Source organism: Artemia sp. Qi Xiang Cuo, chromosome 4 (assembly GCF_049724085.1).
Source record: "Artemia sp. Qi Xiang Cuo chromosome 4, ASM4972408v1, whole genome shotgun sequence".
NCBI classification, from domain to species: Eukaryota; Metazoa; Arthropoda; class Branchiopoda; order Anostraca; family Artemiidae; genus Artemia; species Artemia sp. Qi Xiang Cuo.
In genome coordinates this window covers 89,739,062-89,759,061 of record NC_142797.1, presented here as the reverse complement: position 1 = coordinate 89,759,061, position 20,000 = coordinate 89,739,062, and the positions used below count along the sequence as shown (strand labels likewise).

At 33.1% G+C, this 20,000-nt stretch overlaps 1 protein-coding gene across 1 annotated transcript in view; it reads left to right on the top strand.

Moving 5' to 3' along the window:
• Window positions 1–14,511, top strand: part of LOC148953613 (sodium-dependent nutrient amino acid transporter 1-like) — a 163,884-nt gene extending 149,373 nt beyond the window's left edge. The window contains exons 10-12 of the mRNA XM_089088034.1: window positions 2,231–2,407; window positions 7,083–7,177; window positions 13,245–14,511. Of these exons, the coding sequence (XP_088944160.1) occupies window positions 2,231–2,407; window positions 7,083–7,177; window positions 13,245–13,352 (380 nt within the window). The 3' untranslated portion in view covers window positions 13,353–14,511. The remainder of the gene's footprint in view (window positions 1–2,230; window positions 2,408–7,082; window positions 7,178–13,244) is intronic.
• Window positions 14,512–20,000: the final 5,489 nt, after the last annotated feature.

Genomic DNA, 20,000 nt, shown 5'->3' with positions numbered 1-20,000 from the left:
ACGCTCTTCATGTTAAATAAATATGTAAAAAAAAAACAGTGGAAACAAAATATAGAATAGATAAAAAGAAGAAACCCAAGATTTTCACAAAAAAAACACCATCTAGCGCAACCTCATGAAATGATATTGCTAATTGTTAAGACATTAAGTATTAAGTACATTAACTATACATAAAGTATTACCTATATTTACTTGACATAAAGTATTAACTGTATTAAGTAGACATAAAGTATTAACTATATATATCTCATTTTCACTTTAAAACTGGATAGAAAGTTAAAGCCAACCTTTGCCTAAAAGGAACAATAGGTGCATTTGTGTAATTTTTTTAAAGCCATCCTATATTCTCTTGACCACTTCAGTCATATCTATATTGTAACAGGGTTGCCATAACTTTTTGAGACCAAAGTGCCAAACAGAGCTAAAAAGGAAGACTTTCAGTGTCCCCTAGAAAACTTTTGGCTTGAGTCTAGTTCAGCTTTGGCTGAAAATTTAAATTTTTTTTCAGTAGTCAAAACGCGTTTCTTGTAACGTTTCAAAATAAAAACCAGAAAAGTAATCCCACAATTTTTCGCCAGAGAATAGCTACAGATTACAACGGCTATATTACAAAATTAAGAGATATCGTTTAAACTAAAACTGAAAAACTGTCCTTATTTTCAGAATCTTACCTTTTTAGTCTAAAAATTTTCACAGTGTCACTTCAGTTGAAAAGGTTTAACAAAAGCTAGGAAAACTGTCCATTTGGCAACAGTGTTTTACAGTTAATAAAAAAAAGTCTAAAAATGAAAAATTTGTTAACTTCCAGAAGATTTTAAGCTGCATCTTAAAGATGCACGCCTATAATTAAAAAACGGATTCTTAAATTAAAATGCAAACTTACTTTAAGCTAGTTCTACTAGGAAGTACTACGCTTTTTCTTTTTCTGAAAACCATGCTTAGGGTTTTCCATCAAGCTAATTCATTACCTCAACTTAGATTCAGGTTCTGGACTCAACACATTGTTTTATTGGTCACTGAAATTTTGGTCATTGGTCATAGCGAGAGTGGAATTGTATGAAATGAATTAAAGGGGGTTGTATTTTTCGTAGGAGGAATGTTCCATGGAGGAGTTTCCCGTGAGGGAAAATAATTTTTCATAGAGGGTGTGCCATATTTACCGGCATTTATTTGAAAAATGATCAGAAATTAAATAAAAAGGTTTTTTCAACTGAAAGTAAGGAGCAACATTAAAACTCAAAACATACAGAAATTATTCCTTATGTGAAGGGGTCTAGTTTATGCACTAAAGATACAACTTAACTTGCTAAAGATTCACTTCTATGAAGTTTCCCATTTACCTGGCCTGGTAGTTGGTTTAAATTATTCGACAAAATTCATCATTCTTAAGATCCACACTTTTTGCTCAGAAAAGGTAAATAATCATTTAAAACTCATTCACCTTGGCAGCATTGTACTGAGGAAAAGAGATATTACGTGTTAAAAGGTAGTTCCGTGTTGAAAATTGTGGTTGAATTTAATTGTTTTATTTTCGTGCCAATAACGTTTCATTTGCCAATAACCTTATTCCTTAGCTTACATCAGAGGTTGTATTGCCAGTAATTTCGAAGAAGTTCAGAGTAGTGCCGAAGATTCACTACTTGTTAATGTTTATGTTATTTTTATATTTTTTGTAAGTTTTATAATTAAGGTTTGTATATTTTAAGTAAGTTCTTATATTTTTAAAACAATTACGTTTTTAAGTGTAAGTATAAGTAAATTTTAAGTAAGTATAAGTATGTTTTTATATTTTTTGTAAGTTTCCTTTTTTTGTAAGTTTGTATTTTTTGTAAATTAATGTTTCACATAAGATAACAATTTCACTACTATTTTATAGCTAAGACTCAGCCTTGATTATATATTCAGCTTTATTATTTGTTGTATCTCTGAAATTTGTTTTGCTTCTTCTTTATTTAATTGGAAAATACTGTGGAAAGTTTTCAAAAACGAAAATAGCCACGTTTTATCATTATTTTAGCCTATGTTTTAAAAAAGACTGTATTAGACAATTGTTGGACATAACTAACGGATATAATTCGAATGTTTAGGACGAAAATAATTCTTGAGATGATGATGGTGCTCTGACAGACCAGTTGAAGAACTGAGTTTGCAAGCAATTCCCAGTCTAAGATCAAGCTATTAATATGGTATTACTTCAATAAAAAATATTCTTGCTTGGAACTATTTTTAGGGTATAAAAACCTCATCAGAGACATCTATTTCATGCTCGGAACAAAGCTCAGTTTTTACTGGATTGTAGAATGGGGATTTTTCATACCCGTTTCATTGCTAGCCATCTTTGTTTATTCATTGTTTAACTACGAACCGCTGAAGATTGGAGACAGCTATATGCCAGCCTCAGCAACAGGTAAGTCTAAATGAATTTTACATTATACAATAAGTATTATGTATTATATTTTATATATTAAGTTATATTATATTAAATTAGAATATATTACATACTCTAATATAATAAGCATACATTTGGCCTGCTCAAAATTTTGTTGCTACCAACGTAATTAGTAAGTTTTATAACCTCATAAACAACTGTGAACTCATTTTGTGTCTAAAAATCTTATATTTTGAGGCTATATTTGTTTCGAAATTTTAGATTTATTATGGTTAAATATTTGTTGGGTTTCACTCTTAAAATGCCATGTGGGACAAAGTGTGAGAGTTTTCTAAGGATTCCGTTGATAAAATCTCTGACGTGTTCCCAACACGTTTCCTAAACGACAAAGTTTCATCAAGTGTAATACATAGATACTTGACACAAGACTTCCTTTCAATCTCACCATAACTGTAATTTAATCGAGAAATCTATGGATAATATGAAGCTGCTCTCGAAAATATAATAAAACTACTCTTAACCAGGTGAACTTGTAGTTTATCTACGCGCATCCAAGTTGAAACTCTGTCTAACGATTATTTACTTAATTAGAGTAATCCCTTCTCAGTTCTTGTGAGACAAACAAGCGACGTGTCATCAGTAAATATCGGTACTGTCACTTCTTGTGGGTCATGGAATAATTCACTTAAATTTTTTTTGATATTAGACATGGTTTGACATAGGTCACTTACAAATAAATAAGAATACTAGCGGTCGAAGAACAGAGCCCTGTGGAACTCCACATGTAATAGGAAAGCTTGATGAGCGCTTTGAGTCAACCTGAACATACTGCAGCCGCCCTGCTAAAAATGCACGTAGAAAGTTAACCCAAGACCTCTTATGCCATTAAACTCACATTTTAAAAGTAGATTAATATCTAAAAACATAGATTATATCTAAAAATATTGCTAAAACCCTGTGAACTTCATCCAACGCTTGATTGACTACGCTGCTTAGATGGGCAACCGCTTGTTCTGTTGTATAACCATGCTGAAATCCAAATTGGGTAGGATTTAACATATTTCGACGCTCTAGGTGGGCAGCTATATAAAGATGGGCAGCAAAGCACTTCACTAAAACATGTGATAGCACATAAAGAACAGAAATTGGCCTATAGCTTCCTAAATTATTTGTCTCACCACCCTTATAAACAGGAGTAACACGAGCTACTTTAAAACACGACGGGAAGAAACCCTCTTTTAATGCAGAATTAATTAGGGACAAAAGTGGCTTCTAAATTAGTGGCAGAATAAATTTAACCACTCTTAACGATATGACATTGCTACCAGAGGCATTAGTTTTTATTTTGCAGATGACCTGTTTCATATCACTTAATGATACAGATGCTAAATACATTGAAACCTCAGATTCAAAATAACCAAGGTAGTCAAAAATGCTTAGATCATGTAACATTGGACAGATTCAGCAACAAACTTTCCTTCCGCTCAGAAGTAATTTCCGAATACCTCTGAGACATCAGCAGCACTTTTGGGCATTTCGCTTTCTTGGTTAACTATTTCAAGTGGAATCGTTTTCGATGGCTGCTTAAGTACTTCCTTAATCAAGCGCCATGTTTCTGCCGGACCTCCTGATACTTCCTCAAACTTCTTCGAGTAAAATTCTCTTTTTGCTTTTCTTAATAATCAATTATGATTGATCTTTTCTTGTAAAGTTGGTCTCTAATACGCATCAATTTTAGAAGGTCTGCAGTAATCCATGAATTTTTTGGGGTTGTCCTACGCCGTTCTTTTTTCCTTTGAAAATGCTTTTCTAATTCACTTTGAATAATCTGGTAAAACAAATTAAATCTCTCTTCATTATTAGATGTAATTGATAAAATTTGTAACAACCAGAACATCAAAAAAATTAAGTAAACTCTTTGACGTTTAAGTTAACAATAAATTCATTTAATTAGAAATAATTAATGAGGTATAAGAGCTAATATAATAAATTCTTAATTTGTAAATCATTATTAGTTCATGCATCTCTTTTACCGATAGTTTATGTATCTACGTTTCTCGTTTCAGTTCGAAAGGGGTCATCCATGTTCCATGAAACAAAATGCCTTCATTTTAAATTGGTCTATGGAATCGGTTGAGCAAAACGACGAAAAATAGCTGCAATTCATGATGAGAAATAGATAAAGATTATTCCACGAAAAAACTCATTAACAACAGCAGCAACAATGGTTTTATTAATCAGTTACAGACCCAACAAATGTTTGAATTTAAAACCTTCTGAGGCTACACGTCCTTTTAAAATTCAGCAACATAAAACAAAAACTAAAGAGAATAAAGAAAAAAAAATCGAAACATAATACTAAATGATTAATGATGTTTTTGGCATTATAAAACAAGATAAAAAATCTTTGTAAAATTTAATATTAATAATATTAATAAAAATAATAATAAAAACTTGAGCGCTCTTAAGCTCCTAGGGTATAGGCTATGCAAAATAGAAATCTAAATTCTGATTACCATAAATAAAACTAACACGGACCCTAAATAAACATAAACAGTACATAAATAACAACATTACCCCAAATACAAAAATATATTTCTATGCTTCATTGTAAGCCTTTTAAATCGTTCTAATCTTTCTATACTTCATCCCACACTATACTCGCAAGCCATCTCGCAAACCTAAAATCTTCATGTATTTCCTTTTACAACAAACCCACGATAATACCATCCGTCTTATCCATGTTTCTACATATGATGCAAAATTTAGGACAACCCAACTCTAAATATTTTCGTCTTTTCCCAAGTGATCATAAATAAACAGAGTTCTTGCTCCCATTCCAAAATAGTAAACCCGTATTGCACTCTAGCTGTGTCCACCCTAATATTGATTCCACAAAAAATTACCAAGGTAGTCTTGCCATAACTTGCAGAGTTTGGACAAGAGATTCGAGTAAATGACAAAAAACTAAAAGCTGACTCCTACTTTCCCGAAAATCTTTTAAAAACATTTAACTTCTCGTATTTTGATATCGGATATAAAGCTATTAAGTTTTAGTGACACTCAAATTATTAGAAAGTGTTGATTTTGTCTTTTCGATAGAACTGAGCAGAACTTCCTTTTAAAGTTGAGTAAAGTGCAGTCTCAAAAATTTTTCGAACATACCTGCTTGGTAAATGCTAAAAACCACCTCAAAGGATTTATCATTTGATTAATTTTACCATTTTTGGAGTCCCCTATGGTGTCACATGCTTTGATTAACAAGCTCACTGACAAATGGGAGGCAAAGTTCTCACTTTTGAACTACAAACTCTCGACATCTGTTGATGATTGTTGGTCCCCTAGGAAAATTTGCTAATGGACCTTATGTCTTCGTGACGATCAGCCGATGATGAACCTTAATATTTGTATTAAGGTGCCTCATACCAGCAATAGTCCTCCTATAACCTGTAAGTGATGTATTTATGTTCGTAAAGCAGCCAGGGCTGTCAGTTCTCTTACCCTGTTTAGCAATTATTTTTTGGACGGACAGGAACATTCCCCTTTTTCTTATATTCTTCGTAGCATAAAACACATATTTTTTGTGTCATATGTCGATGGTATCCTGAGCATAAATTGGACTAAAGAGCTCGTTTAAGAAAATTTTCCCCTTTCATCAAATGAATACCTTAAACTCGGCCTAGAATTTAATTCTTAAAGCACTAAAACTGTTTTTATAATTGCCATGTTAATTACTCATCATAGGCCTGTCTTAACTCTTGGTTTTTCCGTTGTTAAGAGGTTTGACCGATTCTAATGCTAAGGTTTTTCTATTGGCACCGCCAAACTTACAATATTCTAACCATTCATTCTTCTTGCCAAATACGTGCCTCCTATAATTCAATTATTTCCAAGAAACTTGGTTTGAACCAATCTTGATTTCGCTAATCTTTTCAACACTGTAGCGCTGTCTCATACTCAGCATGTTATGCCTGTCTGGAAGATTTTCATCTAAACAGATAAAGCAACAATCCGTTGCACCTTGTTATATTTCACCAATTATTTGCTTTATATACCACCATGGACACGCAACATCCAACACCATGGACACGCTCCATACAAGATTGATTTGCAAATATACTGTAAAAGACCGAGAAATCACAGATTCAAAACTGTGTGACATAAACTAAAAAAGAAATTGCAAGTCACCCATGGTTTCAAATTCTTAATTGATTTATATTTAATTATAGATATTTGTTTTTCCTTGTATCGTATTTTATTACAGTGTATCACTTTTACTACTATTTATTTAGTACAATTTATTAATTTGTTACAATTTATTATTCGTGGTTGTTTTGCTAGTGCAAATATTAATCTTTTTATTCCTTGGTTTTTCTTTCCATTTATGCTCCGTTCTTATCTTATTTTTGTCGACGGGTTCTCAGTTGAAAATAAATTAGACTTAAAAAGAATGACCAAAGATGACTTTATTTTGTCTTCATAATAGAAATAAAATAGTTTTCTTAGCATTTCACCAGGAAGATTTTTTTTACTGATTACAAAGGCTTTCTTTTTTAATTATTTTCATTTCCGAAGAGAGCACACTACGAAAATATTGCAAAATCTAGAGGAGGGTTAAAGCTCACTTGTTATGCCATATCTGATAAAATAAACTTAATATTCCTTTTGACTTAATTTGGTTTGGGTTTTTCAGCTGCTGGTTGGATTCTCACGTTTATATCCGTTAGTCAAATACCAGTTTGGGCTTTCATAGCTGTCAGGAAACAGAAAGGCGATACCATATTTGAGGTAAATAATTTAATATCTATTTCACTAATGGACAAAGGAGGCTTGTAAATAAGGAGACACACACCTTAGGGGTGGTAACTAAAGCTTTCTTACAAAAATTACAGAATTTTCTTGATCTTGACCATTAGGAGACCGAATTATAGCATGCAAAGAGTTGTAAACATAGAAAAAGGCTGTAAACCTCTGTGTCAGACCGCAAGAGTCGTTAAGCTGGCTGTCTGTGGATCTGAAATTTTCCAAGAGAGAGACTATTCAGGCTTTACATTGCTAATCTAAGGTCTTGTAGAATTTTAATCTACCCCCTCCCTTTGTCTTCCGTATAATTTTCTGCATTTATATTTACGACTGGCTATCTAAGAGGTTATTCCGTCAAGGCCATTTGTTGATCCCTTGAGTAGCAACTCCCTTCCGTGATGACTTCAAAGAGCCCAAAACAGGGCAATGAAGGCTACTTTTCTTCTCCTACGTTTATACTCTTCTTTTGATCCTATATATTTACTAGAATAGCTTTGCCGGATCGTATTGTAGGTAAAAGTAATCTTTGCACATTCTGCTTTTCTAAGTACACTTCCGCCGTCTCTACAGCAGTTTTCTTCGCGGACAGGATCAAGTAAATACTCTTCTTCTTTGCGTAGTTCTTCTCGCCGATTTATTTTACCTAAACGGTCATTAACAGCAGATCAGAGGTTTCCTGCTTATCAATCCATTCGACTGTTGAACTCTATCCATTCTGATATCCCTCTATCTCTCTCTGCAAAGGCTGTTTCTTGGCGTCTTCCGTATTTTAGTCCAGTAGTTTTCCCCTCTCCTTTGCCCATTTTCCCCTTTTCTGTTTTCCTATTATTTTTCCTTTTGTTTTTGTTATTCTTTGTTGTTTTTTCACTTATTTGATCCTAGTTTTTCCATTTTCCAGTTGATATTTAATAGGCTACTTTAATGTATTGATACATTTTTGTATATTTTGTCAGTTTGTAGTTTTATAAATGTTTACAAAATCTCTTTCCTGGGAACCCGTTTTTGTTTGTTTTTTGTTTTTAGTTTTTGCTCGTTTTTGTATTTTGTTTATGTTATATTTAGTGTAAAATAAACGATGATGTTGCTAATGATGACCCGAAGATTCAATGGATTCATTAACCTTAAGTATGAAGCTTGTTTAAGATTAAAGACTGTCGATGATCTGGCACCGATGGTGAGTCTGGCGCCATGGATTATGTAAAAACGAAGTCATGTGTCACTACGCTTCACCAACTCGGCAAAAGTATTTTAACTGACTATTTGAAAACTGTATAAGCTTCAAGCTTCATTTATGACTAATTCAGAAAATAGAAATTCCATAAAAATTGATTTTGTATTTCAGTAGCTATCATGTTATTGCGAAACCTAAAAAAAAGACGAAAAACTTTGGGACTTCAACCTCTTGCAACTTTGAAGACATGAACCCTGGTGCTGGTTTCTGTATCCCATACCATCTCAAGGAATGTTGAGATCTGAACTTCTTGCACCAAATTTCTTTTAATTTAATTGTGTCACTTCGTGATAAAAGTTTTAACTAATATAAATTTAGTGACAAATTTGGTAATTGATATTAATTTGGTAACAAAACGCTTTGTCTTAAATGCCACAATGATTGACATCTAAGCTGAAAATATTATTAAAACCGGATCTTATCTGACCCTTTCAAAAATTCAAAAATCGTACCCCCACTGAATACCAGCTGAAGTTGAGAACCGTACATAATAAACAGTACAGCGCACCATTCCATCCAGGCCCAGAGACACCAACCCCATCTATATCGAGAAAAAAACAATGAAAAACAAAATCCATAAACAAAAAAAAGGTGGAGAAAAAACAAAACCGGAATTATATTATCTGGAGGACAAAATTATTTGAAAGAATTACGGAGATCAGACTTATTTTATTAGATCAAATTACTGAGGCCTATGGAGGCCCCAAACGAGTGATATTCCGACGCAATATATAAAAAACTAGAAAAATGTATCACCTAGCTCAATCTTAGTATACTAATTCTGGGACCCAAAGGACTTTTAATTCAAGATAGCAGCTTACCAATTCCGGTACCTATAGAATTATTAGTCATTAAAAGGTATAATTAGTCCCTATTTTGTGACCCAACATTTAAAATCAAAAAGGTCATTTAGCAGCCTGCTGGTAAGAAAAGTTGTTATCAAATTTGAAAAGGCCTGAAACATTGTCTTTTGTTGTCGGTGTTTTTACTTTTTTTTTCTTAATCCAGGGAGTTACAAAGGTAATTTTATTCTAAATCATCAGCAACACATACAGGGAAAGTGCTGGCGTCCTCCGTGGTTTTCAGAGCACAAAGTTGGCACTTCTATGTAATTGCCGGAAGAAACCTGTTTTTCTACAGTTCTTTAATTCGTGGATTTATAAAAACAACAACAAAAATTAGAATTAAATCGGAGGTAATAATTTGGGTCTAATGCTTAACCAAAGTCTGTTGCCATAATCTGCAATTCTAGGGGGGGAGAAGAAATTGATTTTGGGGAAGGATAATTACGCGAAAATACTTATTTTACATCCCTGTTTTTTACCAATGGTCATTATATCGAACTTATAATAATTTAGATATAATAATATATGTCAAGATATCCAAGTTCTTTGCTGGACAATTAAATCGGTATCAAACAGTTCGTGGTAACGAACTGTAAGTAAGGAGCGACCCGGCTCAATAGTAACCGAAACTCTAAAAAACGGAATCTTGAAACCATAAGATACATCAAAAGAATCAGATTTTTATGCTGATTTCAAATATATAAGTTTCATCAAGTTTAGTCTTACCCATCAAAAGTTACGAGCCTGGGAAAATTTGCCTGATTTTCAAAAAAAGGGGAAACAACCCCTAAAAGATATAAAACCTTAATGAAAATCACACCGTCAGATTCAGCGTATCAGAGAACCTTACTTTAGATGTTTCAAGCTCCTATCTGCAAAAATGTGGAATTTTGTATTTTTTGCCAGAAGAAACATCACGGATGCGTGTTTATTTGTTTTTTTCCCCAGGGACGACCGTATCGACCCAGTGGTCCTAGAATATCGCATTCGAACAGAAATAAAAACTTCTAGTGCCCTTTTTAAGTGACAAAAAAAATGGAGGGCTGCTAGGCTCCCTCTCACGCTAATTTTTTCCCAAAGTCACCCAATCAAAGTTTTGAGATAGCCATTTTGTTCAGAGTTGTCGAAAATATAATAATTATGTATTTTAGCATGAGTTAATCCCCCACAGTCCCCGGGGGAAGGGCTGAAAGTTATGAACTTTACCCAATGTTTACATATAGTATTGGTTATTGGGAAGTATACATACGTTTTCAGAAGGGATTTTTTCTGGTAGTGGGGGTGGGGGTGGGTTGGGGGTTACGTGGGAGGATCTTTCCATGGAGGAAGTTTTCATGAGGGGAGGGATATTGATATGAAGGAGGCGACGAATTACCCAGCATTATTTAAAAAAACGATTAGAAATTAAATATAAAAAAAACAAGTTTTTCAACTGAAAGTAAGGAGCAACATCAAAACTTAAAACGAACAGACATTATTACGTATATGATCTGGGTTCACCCCCTAGTCAATACCACGCTCTTTACGCCATAGATTTTTTTAGTATTTTCATAAGAGCTATTTTGTTCTAATTAACGGTCTCTGTGATTAAGGGGTCATTTTTAAAGAATTGGAACAAAATTTAGATAATTTCGGAGACCACACTGCCTTTCCATGACGATAAATAAAAGTTCAAATAGGGATAAAACCGTTTTTATAGACAGTGATGATGATAACAGTGACAAAAATTCACAAAAATACCAGGTATTTCGGTCACATATACAGTGACCGTCATCCGTAGTAAAACTAAACTAAAACAAATTAAAACAAAAGTTCATGTACTAAATAAATGAACATTACATCTTGTTCAAACCTATAATTCGTTTCAAACCAAAGGCGGAAGCTATTCTATTCGACCTTCTTGGATTTGGTTCATTAGGATTCAATGATATAACTTCTGGACAAAGGTCAACTACATTGAGTAAATTGAACTTTACTCTGTCAGATTTTAATAAATTATCATAAATAGGGTTCAGCCCATATTCACCTGTATCCCGATTCAAAGCAATATTCTTGAACAAGATTTTCTTTATTTCAAGAATTTCACGAAAATTTTGCTTTAAACCCTGATCCCTAGAAATCAAAGAGACATTCTCGAACAAAATAAAATGGTCTGGAAAATTAAAAATATGTTCTGAAAGGGCTGAAGTAAAATCTTCAGACTTAGAATCTTGCTTTAAAGCCGAAGAAATTGAATTTTTGTGTTGTAATAATCTCATTTCCAAACTTTGGTTAGTACGTCCCACATATGAGTTTCCGCAAGCACATGGGATCTGATAAACCCAACTTTGTTACCCCAATGAAGTTAGATCCTTCCCAGGATTTAGAAAACTACCCAAAGTATTATTACTCTTTAAAGCTACCCTTAGACCATTGCTTTGTAAAATTCTATTAAGTTTTTCACTTAGCCCGGGTACATATGGTAAAGAACAAAAAACATCCTTCTCCCGAGTTGTCTCCAAGACTTCCTTAGAAATCTCTAGAAACCTTTTTCGTCTTTTTGAAAAAGTCTGGTTAATTAACCATTCTGGATACATGTTGCTTATTAGTATTTTCCTTAGAAAAGACAACTCCTCCTCACAAATTTTGGAGAGCAAATACTAAAGATCCGATCAGTTAAAGAAATGTTCAAACCAATTTTTACTTGGTGAGGAGCGTGACGGGAACTATAAGACAAAAATCTATTGTTATTTGTCGGTTTTCGTAATGGTAGGTTAGGCTTATGAATTTTGGGAAGTCCATATAATTTAGGGCACAAGGAACTGCGTGGCAGGCATTTGTAATAGAGTTGACGTGTAATTTTTCCCAAAAATTAGGGAAGGTGTTTAGTCAATAAACAGCAGTAGCAGATTCCTCTAAGGAAGTTAAGGAAATAGTCTACTCTAGAATGTGTATTAATGCATGTAAGTAAAATCAAGAGAAAAATTGTCTTCTGTTGTCAGTGTTTTCATAATGTTCTTCAATTCAAGGGAGTTACAAAGGTGATTTAATTCTAAACCATCAGCAACAACTACCGAGAAAGCACGGGCGTCTTCGACGGTTTGCTGAGAACAAAGTTGGAACTTCAATATAATTGCTAAAAGAAGCGCTGTCCTTCTACAGCACTTTAATTTGGGGATGTATAAAAGCAGCAAAAAAAATTTAATCGGTTTTAGGAATTTGGGTCTCACGCTCAACCAAAATGCGTTGCTGTAATCTGAAATTCTAGGGTGTAGAAATTAATCTGGGGAAAGATAATTACACGCAAATGCTAACTATACACCTCCCTTTTTTACCAGTAGGGTGGTCATGATATAGACCTTATAATAATTGAGAATTGATAGTAATTCTCAAGAAGTCGAAGTTCTGCGCTTGTACTTTGGTTGTCAAAGCTCAGGCTTTCAGCATCGGTAACTAGGAAATTCAGAAGAGCAAAAATATTAATCAAATCAGTGGCCTTTTGGCGGATTTTTTGGGGACCAGATGATATAATTGAAAAAGCTGTCGGAGGATGGTCTTTTTTGGATAACGATTAGGATCAGTTTGAGCAGAAGAATTATTGGAATAGACGTAACGGGGACTTAGGAGGAAATACAGTAAAGATAGATTTTTGGTACCCGAAAGATGATGGCGCATCTCACATTTTTTTTATATTAACTTAGAATGCGGGCAAGATTTACTTTGCTTATTTGCTTCGTTGGAGGTAGGATATGTCGACTAGAATTTTCGGAGAACAATCACTTTTGGTATGAATAGATTAAAACCCTTATTTGTTCTATCCTGTGAATTTTAAGAAGCAGAAGTTGTTCTCAATTTAAAAGTTATGTTTTCTTCTCGTTTTAAGTTCTTTACTAGTACGCGCACATATAATAACTGATAATCGAAAAACTGATAAGCTAAGCTAGTTCACATTGCAATATTTTTCTTTTAGTATATTTATAAGTATTTTGTCTTTTAGAAAATAAAAAATGCGTGTACGCCAACAAAGAAATGGGGCCCTAAAGACCGAAATGATCATCAAAATTGGATGAAGTACTGTCAAAAACATGGGACCAACGAAGAGTAACAACAATAGGACCTCTGGTCTATTGTTCCCTTCTGTGACACTGACAAACCAGGGAATAAAAACGCCCCTATTTAGTTAGTGAAAAATGCCAAATATTATTGGGAGTGTCCACCAGAGTAAAAGACTCAAGTGATGAAATTGGTAACATACTATGTGAAACGCTTGAAGTGAGTATGAATATGGATGCAGTATGAGAACTCTCACGTATGAAAACTCCTGAAAGCCTCATAGCTCCCAAATGTCTCATAGCTTCATCAATTCATTAGCTTAGTTGTTAAACGCCAAATAAAAATGGGGCTTTACTGTCCTGGCTTGACGTATTTAAGCGTGTTGTTAATCTCGTTATGATTTGGTTAAATGTGTTATCCATTGAGTTACTTTGCATCGAAGCGTATTATCACTTTTGAGTCACATCTTGTGATTATTATGGCTCAATGTTTTGCATAATCCATCTACACCTAGAGGAGAAAATAATGCTCAAAAGCAGAGAAATTGATTTTTGTTCTACATACATTTTAGGGCAGAAGTAAAAAACGGTTAAAAAAAATTTATTTATATACTTTGAAGATGGGATAAGATTTATTTCTGAAAATAATCTATCAGAAGCTCAGATGGGTCAAATTCACATTTTCAATCAACAGAAAAGAATCCAATATAATAGGGATAGTCAGGAAAAAAAAGTATATTTTCGAAAAGTCAACGAGGTTATAGCAAAAAATTAAAATGTTAAAAGAATTAAAAGTTTAAAAGAATTAAAACTCATTTATTTGGCGAATTTTCACTAGAAAAATGGAGCTTTCGGTTCATTTCCCTTTAGATAGTGCAACTTTAGACCAGACAGCTCGCAACACTAGTCTGGATCCTTAGTGGACGCAGAATATATCTGAGGGACAAAACCTTGGAGGAAATAAGTCAGAATTTTTTTTTACTTGAATCAAAAATTTTACATTTTAAATGGCTTTTAATGGGCATGGGTGAAACTTTGTACTTGTTCAGTTAGCGTATTAAATAGATATATAAATTGTTCATTTAATGATTAAGTTATATCAAATTAATGATCAAAATAGCTTGTCATTGGTTTCATATAAGTACGAGACGTTTCAGATTACTCTGTCACTGTTTTATATTTTTATTTAATAAAGAAATGCTTAATCATCAACTATTTTCCTTTTTACATACGCTTATCAAAAAAGATGGATTCGGAAACATTTCAAAGGTCCAAAATTTCAAGTAATAAATTAAAAAATTTACTCTTAATCGATGTTTTATTTTAATTTTATTGCAAAAACTGTTTATAAGAAATTTTTGTATATTCCACCAGAACTGGATACAATTTTCTAATTAATATTCCAGATAAACAAAGAAACTAGTTACAATAAGCCGTTTGTACAACTTCCTTGGAATAAAAGTTATACACAAAGTTATAACAAACTATTTCGCATCCTGACCAATGGTCTGCGCTGCGCATGTACTATCTCCTGATTCGATGCCTTTGGCCAGGAGTTGCTGGGGGTAAATCATCCGACGCTTCCCGTGTTTTTCGCCCAGATTTCTCTAGGTACCAATTTAGAGATGGATTGAATACGACTGTGCTTACAAAGTCACACAGTTAACCCCCGTCCCAAACCAAATATGTAGCGACACCAGAACTCGAACCCCTGACCTCAAGATTTCAAGTCCAGATCGCTAGCCACTCGGCTAGGAGCGCTACCTGACTGTATATTCATCCAATTCAAAACCCATCTCAAAATATTTTCTGAAATAAAATAGGATTTGAAAGAAGAAAAACCTGCCAGAATCAAACAGTTTGTGATAACGAACTGTAAGTAAGAGACGACCCGATTCAATAGTAACCGAAACTGTAAAAAACGGAATTTTGATATCAATAGATACATCAAAAGAATCGGATTTTTATACTAATTTTAAATATATAATCAATTTTATCACTTTCATCAATTTTAGTCTTACCGTTCAAAAAATACGAGCCTGAGAAAAATTTGACTTGTTTTCGATAAAAGGGGAAAATACCCCCTAAAAGTAAAAGAATCTTAATGAAAATAACACCATCAAATTCAGTGTATCACAGAATCTTACTTTGGAGGTTTCAAACTCCTATATGCAAAAATATGGATTTTTTTAATTTTTTTTTTTTACCAGAAGAAAGATCACGGATGCGTGTTTATTTGTTTGTTTTTGTTTTCCCCATGGGTGATTGTATCGAACCAGAGGTCTTAGAATGTTGCGAGAGGGATCATTCGAACGGAAACTAAAACTTCTAGTGCCTTTTTTAATTAAAATTTTTTTAATTAAAATAAAAAACTTTTTATTGAAATTCCACTAAAGATTACATTTTTATTGCCAATCTTGATGAATGCCAGCTATCATAACCACTAGTATGCTTACCATTGTACCATCGGAGACTTATGAAAAATAAGTTAAATATGAGACATGATAATAAATACATCAATTACAATAAAGAAAGAATATAAAGTTATTATAAAAGGTTATATAAAAGGCTGAAAACATAGTAAAGAAAAAACCACGGCACATAGCAACTAAAAGTTATTTTATAGTTAAGAACAATAAGAAGCCTATGGTTAAATAAAGGAAAGTAAGTTGGGACGTCAGTGTTATGGATGAAGATATATTTGAGACCTAGAAAAGAACAAACCACATCATATAATAACTGAGAGAAAATATAAAACAAGTATCTTTTGAAAAGTTTTATAGTTTATGATAAAGAACGACCTGTAGCCCATATTAACTGAAATAATATATTGACAAGACATGGCTTTAGAGATGGTTGAAACCTAGTAAAGAACAAACCATGGCACAAATCGGACTTAGTTAGCTGCCTGATTCTCTTAAGTTCGTCTCTTGCTATTCCATATAAGAAAAAGCCATGGGGTTTTTCCTGTTTGTGATCCGGGTTGAACTCTGTAATAACCATATATGACAAAATAAGTGAATGCAATATTTATTTCTCTTGGAAACAAAGAAACAAATACAGGACTGATGATTTGTATTGTAGAAACCACATTGAAAAGGTTACTGTTTGCAATATAATGAAAAGATACAAAGGGATTGATATTTCTCGTATAACCATAAGTAAATGTAATAAGTAAATGCAATATTTATACACGTTTATCTTTCGACAAGAATTTTTTATTTTATTTTAGTTTTCAGTTCATGATCGCTAAAGTTAGTATGTAAACTGCGAAAATATTCATGGTGTCTGAGGACTAATTTTGATTTTTTGATTAAAACTAGAAAAATACCTGAAAATTTTAAAATTAGTTTCATTTTTTGTTAGGTTTTAACTACCCGACGCGTGATAAAAAAAATACAATCGTTTTCCTTAAGAAATCATCATAAGTAAAAATTTCCCATACTGGGAATTGAACTCGGGCGAACAAGGTGAGAGCCAGCTAACCTAACCATCCTATAGGATCCTATAGGATATATTAAAATATCTGATTAATGAAGTTTATGTTAATAAACAAAAAGACCCAAGCTACAAAGGCTTTAGCACACACAATCACCTTCAGCAAAATTTTTTATGACTATTCGAGTTATTTGTGACATCTTTTTGGTTAGAATATTTTATTTCCAAAATTCAGTCCATAGACTAGTTTTTTCAAAGTCGTAACCTATCTACATCGTTTTTAAACTGGAAAATGGTAGTATGCCAATTTTCAAAAAGAAAATATAGCACCATTTCCTAGAAAAAATTTAAATATAATTTTTAAATTTTAAGAATATCTATTCACATGGTTCAAATCTCTTATGCCAAATAATTAGAGCTAAATCAAAAGTTAAGCTTACTCCACATTTAATTTTCTCGAAATTTTTCAGCCCAATCTACACGCAATACCAACCAATGGTATTCTAGCCAAGGTAAATTTGGTGAAGGAATTTGAAAATACAAACGGTTAAAGATTATTGCAATTTTGTATATATAACGATCTGGTTGGTACTTCCGCATTAACCAGAACACACTCGAGAAGTTTGCTCTGTTGAATACTATTATAATGCCCTTTCTATTATTTTGATCACCATTTATCCGTTGTACTATAATTATGAAAAACGACGGATAGCTTTATAGAACCAAATAAATTCTATAGATTATTTTACAAGTTTTTACTGAGGGGCACTGACTTTTCACCATCTGCTGTACATCTAAGAATGCCACTTGTGCCCCAAAGTTTCGTCAAAATTTATACTTTATACCCAAAAAGCTTGAATTATAAATTTATACCCAAAACGCTTGGCACAAGCCACCTGGTGTACATGATTTATGAGAGTTCAACCTCTCAATTTTCAGCTCTTTCATAAGATATACAATTTTAAAGGTTTCGCAAAAAAGGTCATACCCATAATTTTGTTTAGGGGGATATTTTTGTTTGAGACAAGAACTTCACAAAATTTGTCATCAGACATTTTTTAAATACTCGTACATTTTTGTAACTTTTTTTACGAGTCAAACAAAAACACTGGGTGAGGGGGTCAAACTTGGCACCCTCTTCCATCATGGATATAGTCATTTTTTGAGGAGTTAACAATTTCAGCTTTAACATAAAGTGATACAAAGAATTTGGATTAGAGACTTTTTAGAGATAATTTAGAGACTTGAAATACTTGAATTTAGAGACTTGGAAGTGAGATTCGGCTATTATATCGTAGTCACCTTCATCGATGAGGAGCTTTCAGCTTTTCCTAGTCGGTGTACCTATTACTAGCTTCTGATTTGCATTCTGGAACTAGCTGATATTTCCAAATATGCCCTTGAGGATAAAATGAACCCCCACAGTCCCTGGAGAAAGGACTGTAAGTTGTGAAATTCGGCGATATTATTCACCTATAGTGTTCGTAATTGTAAGGTACATTTCAAAGCCTTATGGTAGAGAGTTTGCATTAAGGGGTGAAAGCAGTCCAAGTCACATGGCTATCTCTTCAATGTTAAAGAAATTTTGTTTGTTTAAAGAACCAGACATATTAGAGAACTTAAATTGTGGTTCACCTGATTTGGGAGACTAATGGCTATCATTTGGTCAGGTTCACTTTTTTTTCTTATTCTATCTATCTATATGATTGGGTTCACCCCCAAGTAGTAGGGAGGGGTTTATACCACAAAACTAACATTGAAACTAACATTTGAAACTAACATTTGAAACTAACATTCGAAACCTACATTTGAAACTAACATTTGAAACTAACATTTGAAACTAACATTGAAAATAGTTACTGTACGAACAACTTGGACGAACAAGATAACACCCCTCTTTCTAGGTCAATGATAGGGTTAGATTACGACCGGGACATGTGACATCACTTGACCTCTAAAGAATTTACTGTGAATTTAGGTTACAGGATGTTGTCGTAACTGGTATTATCTCCTGAAACAATTTGTCTAAGAGATATTCTTTATAAAATCCTCTTATCTAATTATCAAAAATTGTTGAAATAGAGCTACCATATAGGGTGAAAGAAAGCTAGATATTATTCAAATTTTTTTATTGGATTGTATGAAACGGATAAAAGAGTTAAAAGCGCGTAACAGGTAAGTAAGTCTGGCCCTTTCTCCAACTTTTTGGGTCCCATCTCCCCTTTTTTATACTTTTTTGAGCATTTTCCTTCTAAACTGGCTAAAATAGCAACATTTTACCTTTTATTATTGGTATTTTCAAGGGTTTTTGTAGCCTTGATGGTGCATTCTCCTTCTAAACTAACTACAATATCAGCATTTTACCCTATATTATTAGTATCTTCAAGGGTTTTTGATAGCCTTAATGGATAGCCATTCTCCTTCTAAACTAGCTAAAATAGCAAAATTTTAGCCTATATTATTAGTATTTTCAAGGGTTTTTGGTAGCCTAGATGGAACATTCTTTTTCTAAACTAGCTAAAATAGCAACATTTTACCCTATATTATTAGTATTTTCAAGGGTTTTGCTAGCCTTGATGGAGCATTCTCCTTCTAAGCTAGCTACAATAGCAACACTTTACCCTATATTATTAGTATTTTCATGGGTTTTTGGTAGCTTTGATGGAGCATTTTCCTTCTAAACTAGCTACATTAGCAACATTTTACCCTATGCTATTAGTATTTTCAAGGGTTTTGGTAGCCTTGATGGAGCATTCAACTTCTAAACTAGATAGAATAGCAACATTTTACCCTATACTATTATTATTTTCAAGGGTTTTGGTAGCCTTGAGGGAGCATTCTCCTTCTAAACTAGCTACAATAACAACATTTTACCCTATATTTTTAGTATTTTCAAGGGTTTTGATAACCTTGATCGAGCATTTTCCTTACTAAACTAGCTACAATAGCAACATTTCACCCTATATTATTAGTATTTTCAAGGGTTTTGGTAGCCTTCATGGAACATTCTCATTCTAAACTAGCTACAATAGCAACATTTTACCCTATATTAGTAGTATTTTCATGGGTTTTTTGTTAGCCATGATGGAGCATTTTGCTTCTAAACTAGCTACAATAGCAACATTTTACCCTATACTATTAGTATTTTCAAAGGTTTTGGTAACCTTGGTGGAGCCTTTTCCTTCTAAACTAGCTACAATAATAACATTTTACCCTATATTATTAGTATTTTCAAGGGTTTTGGTAGCCTTGATGGAGAATTT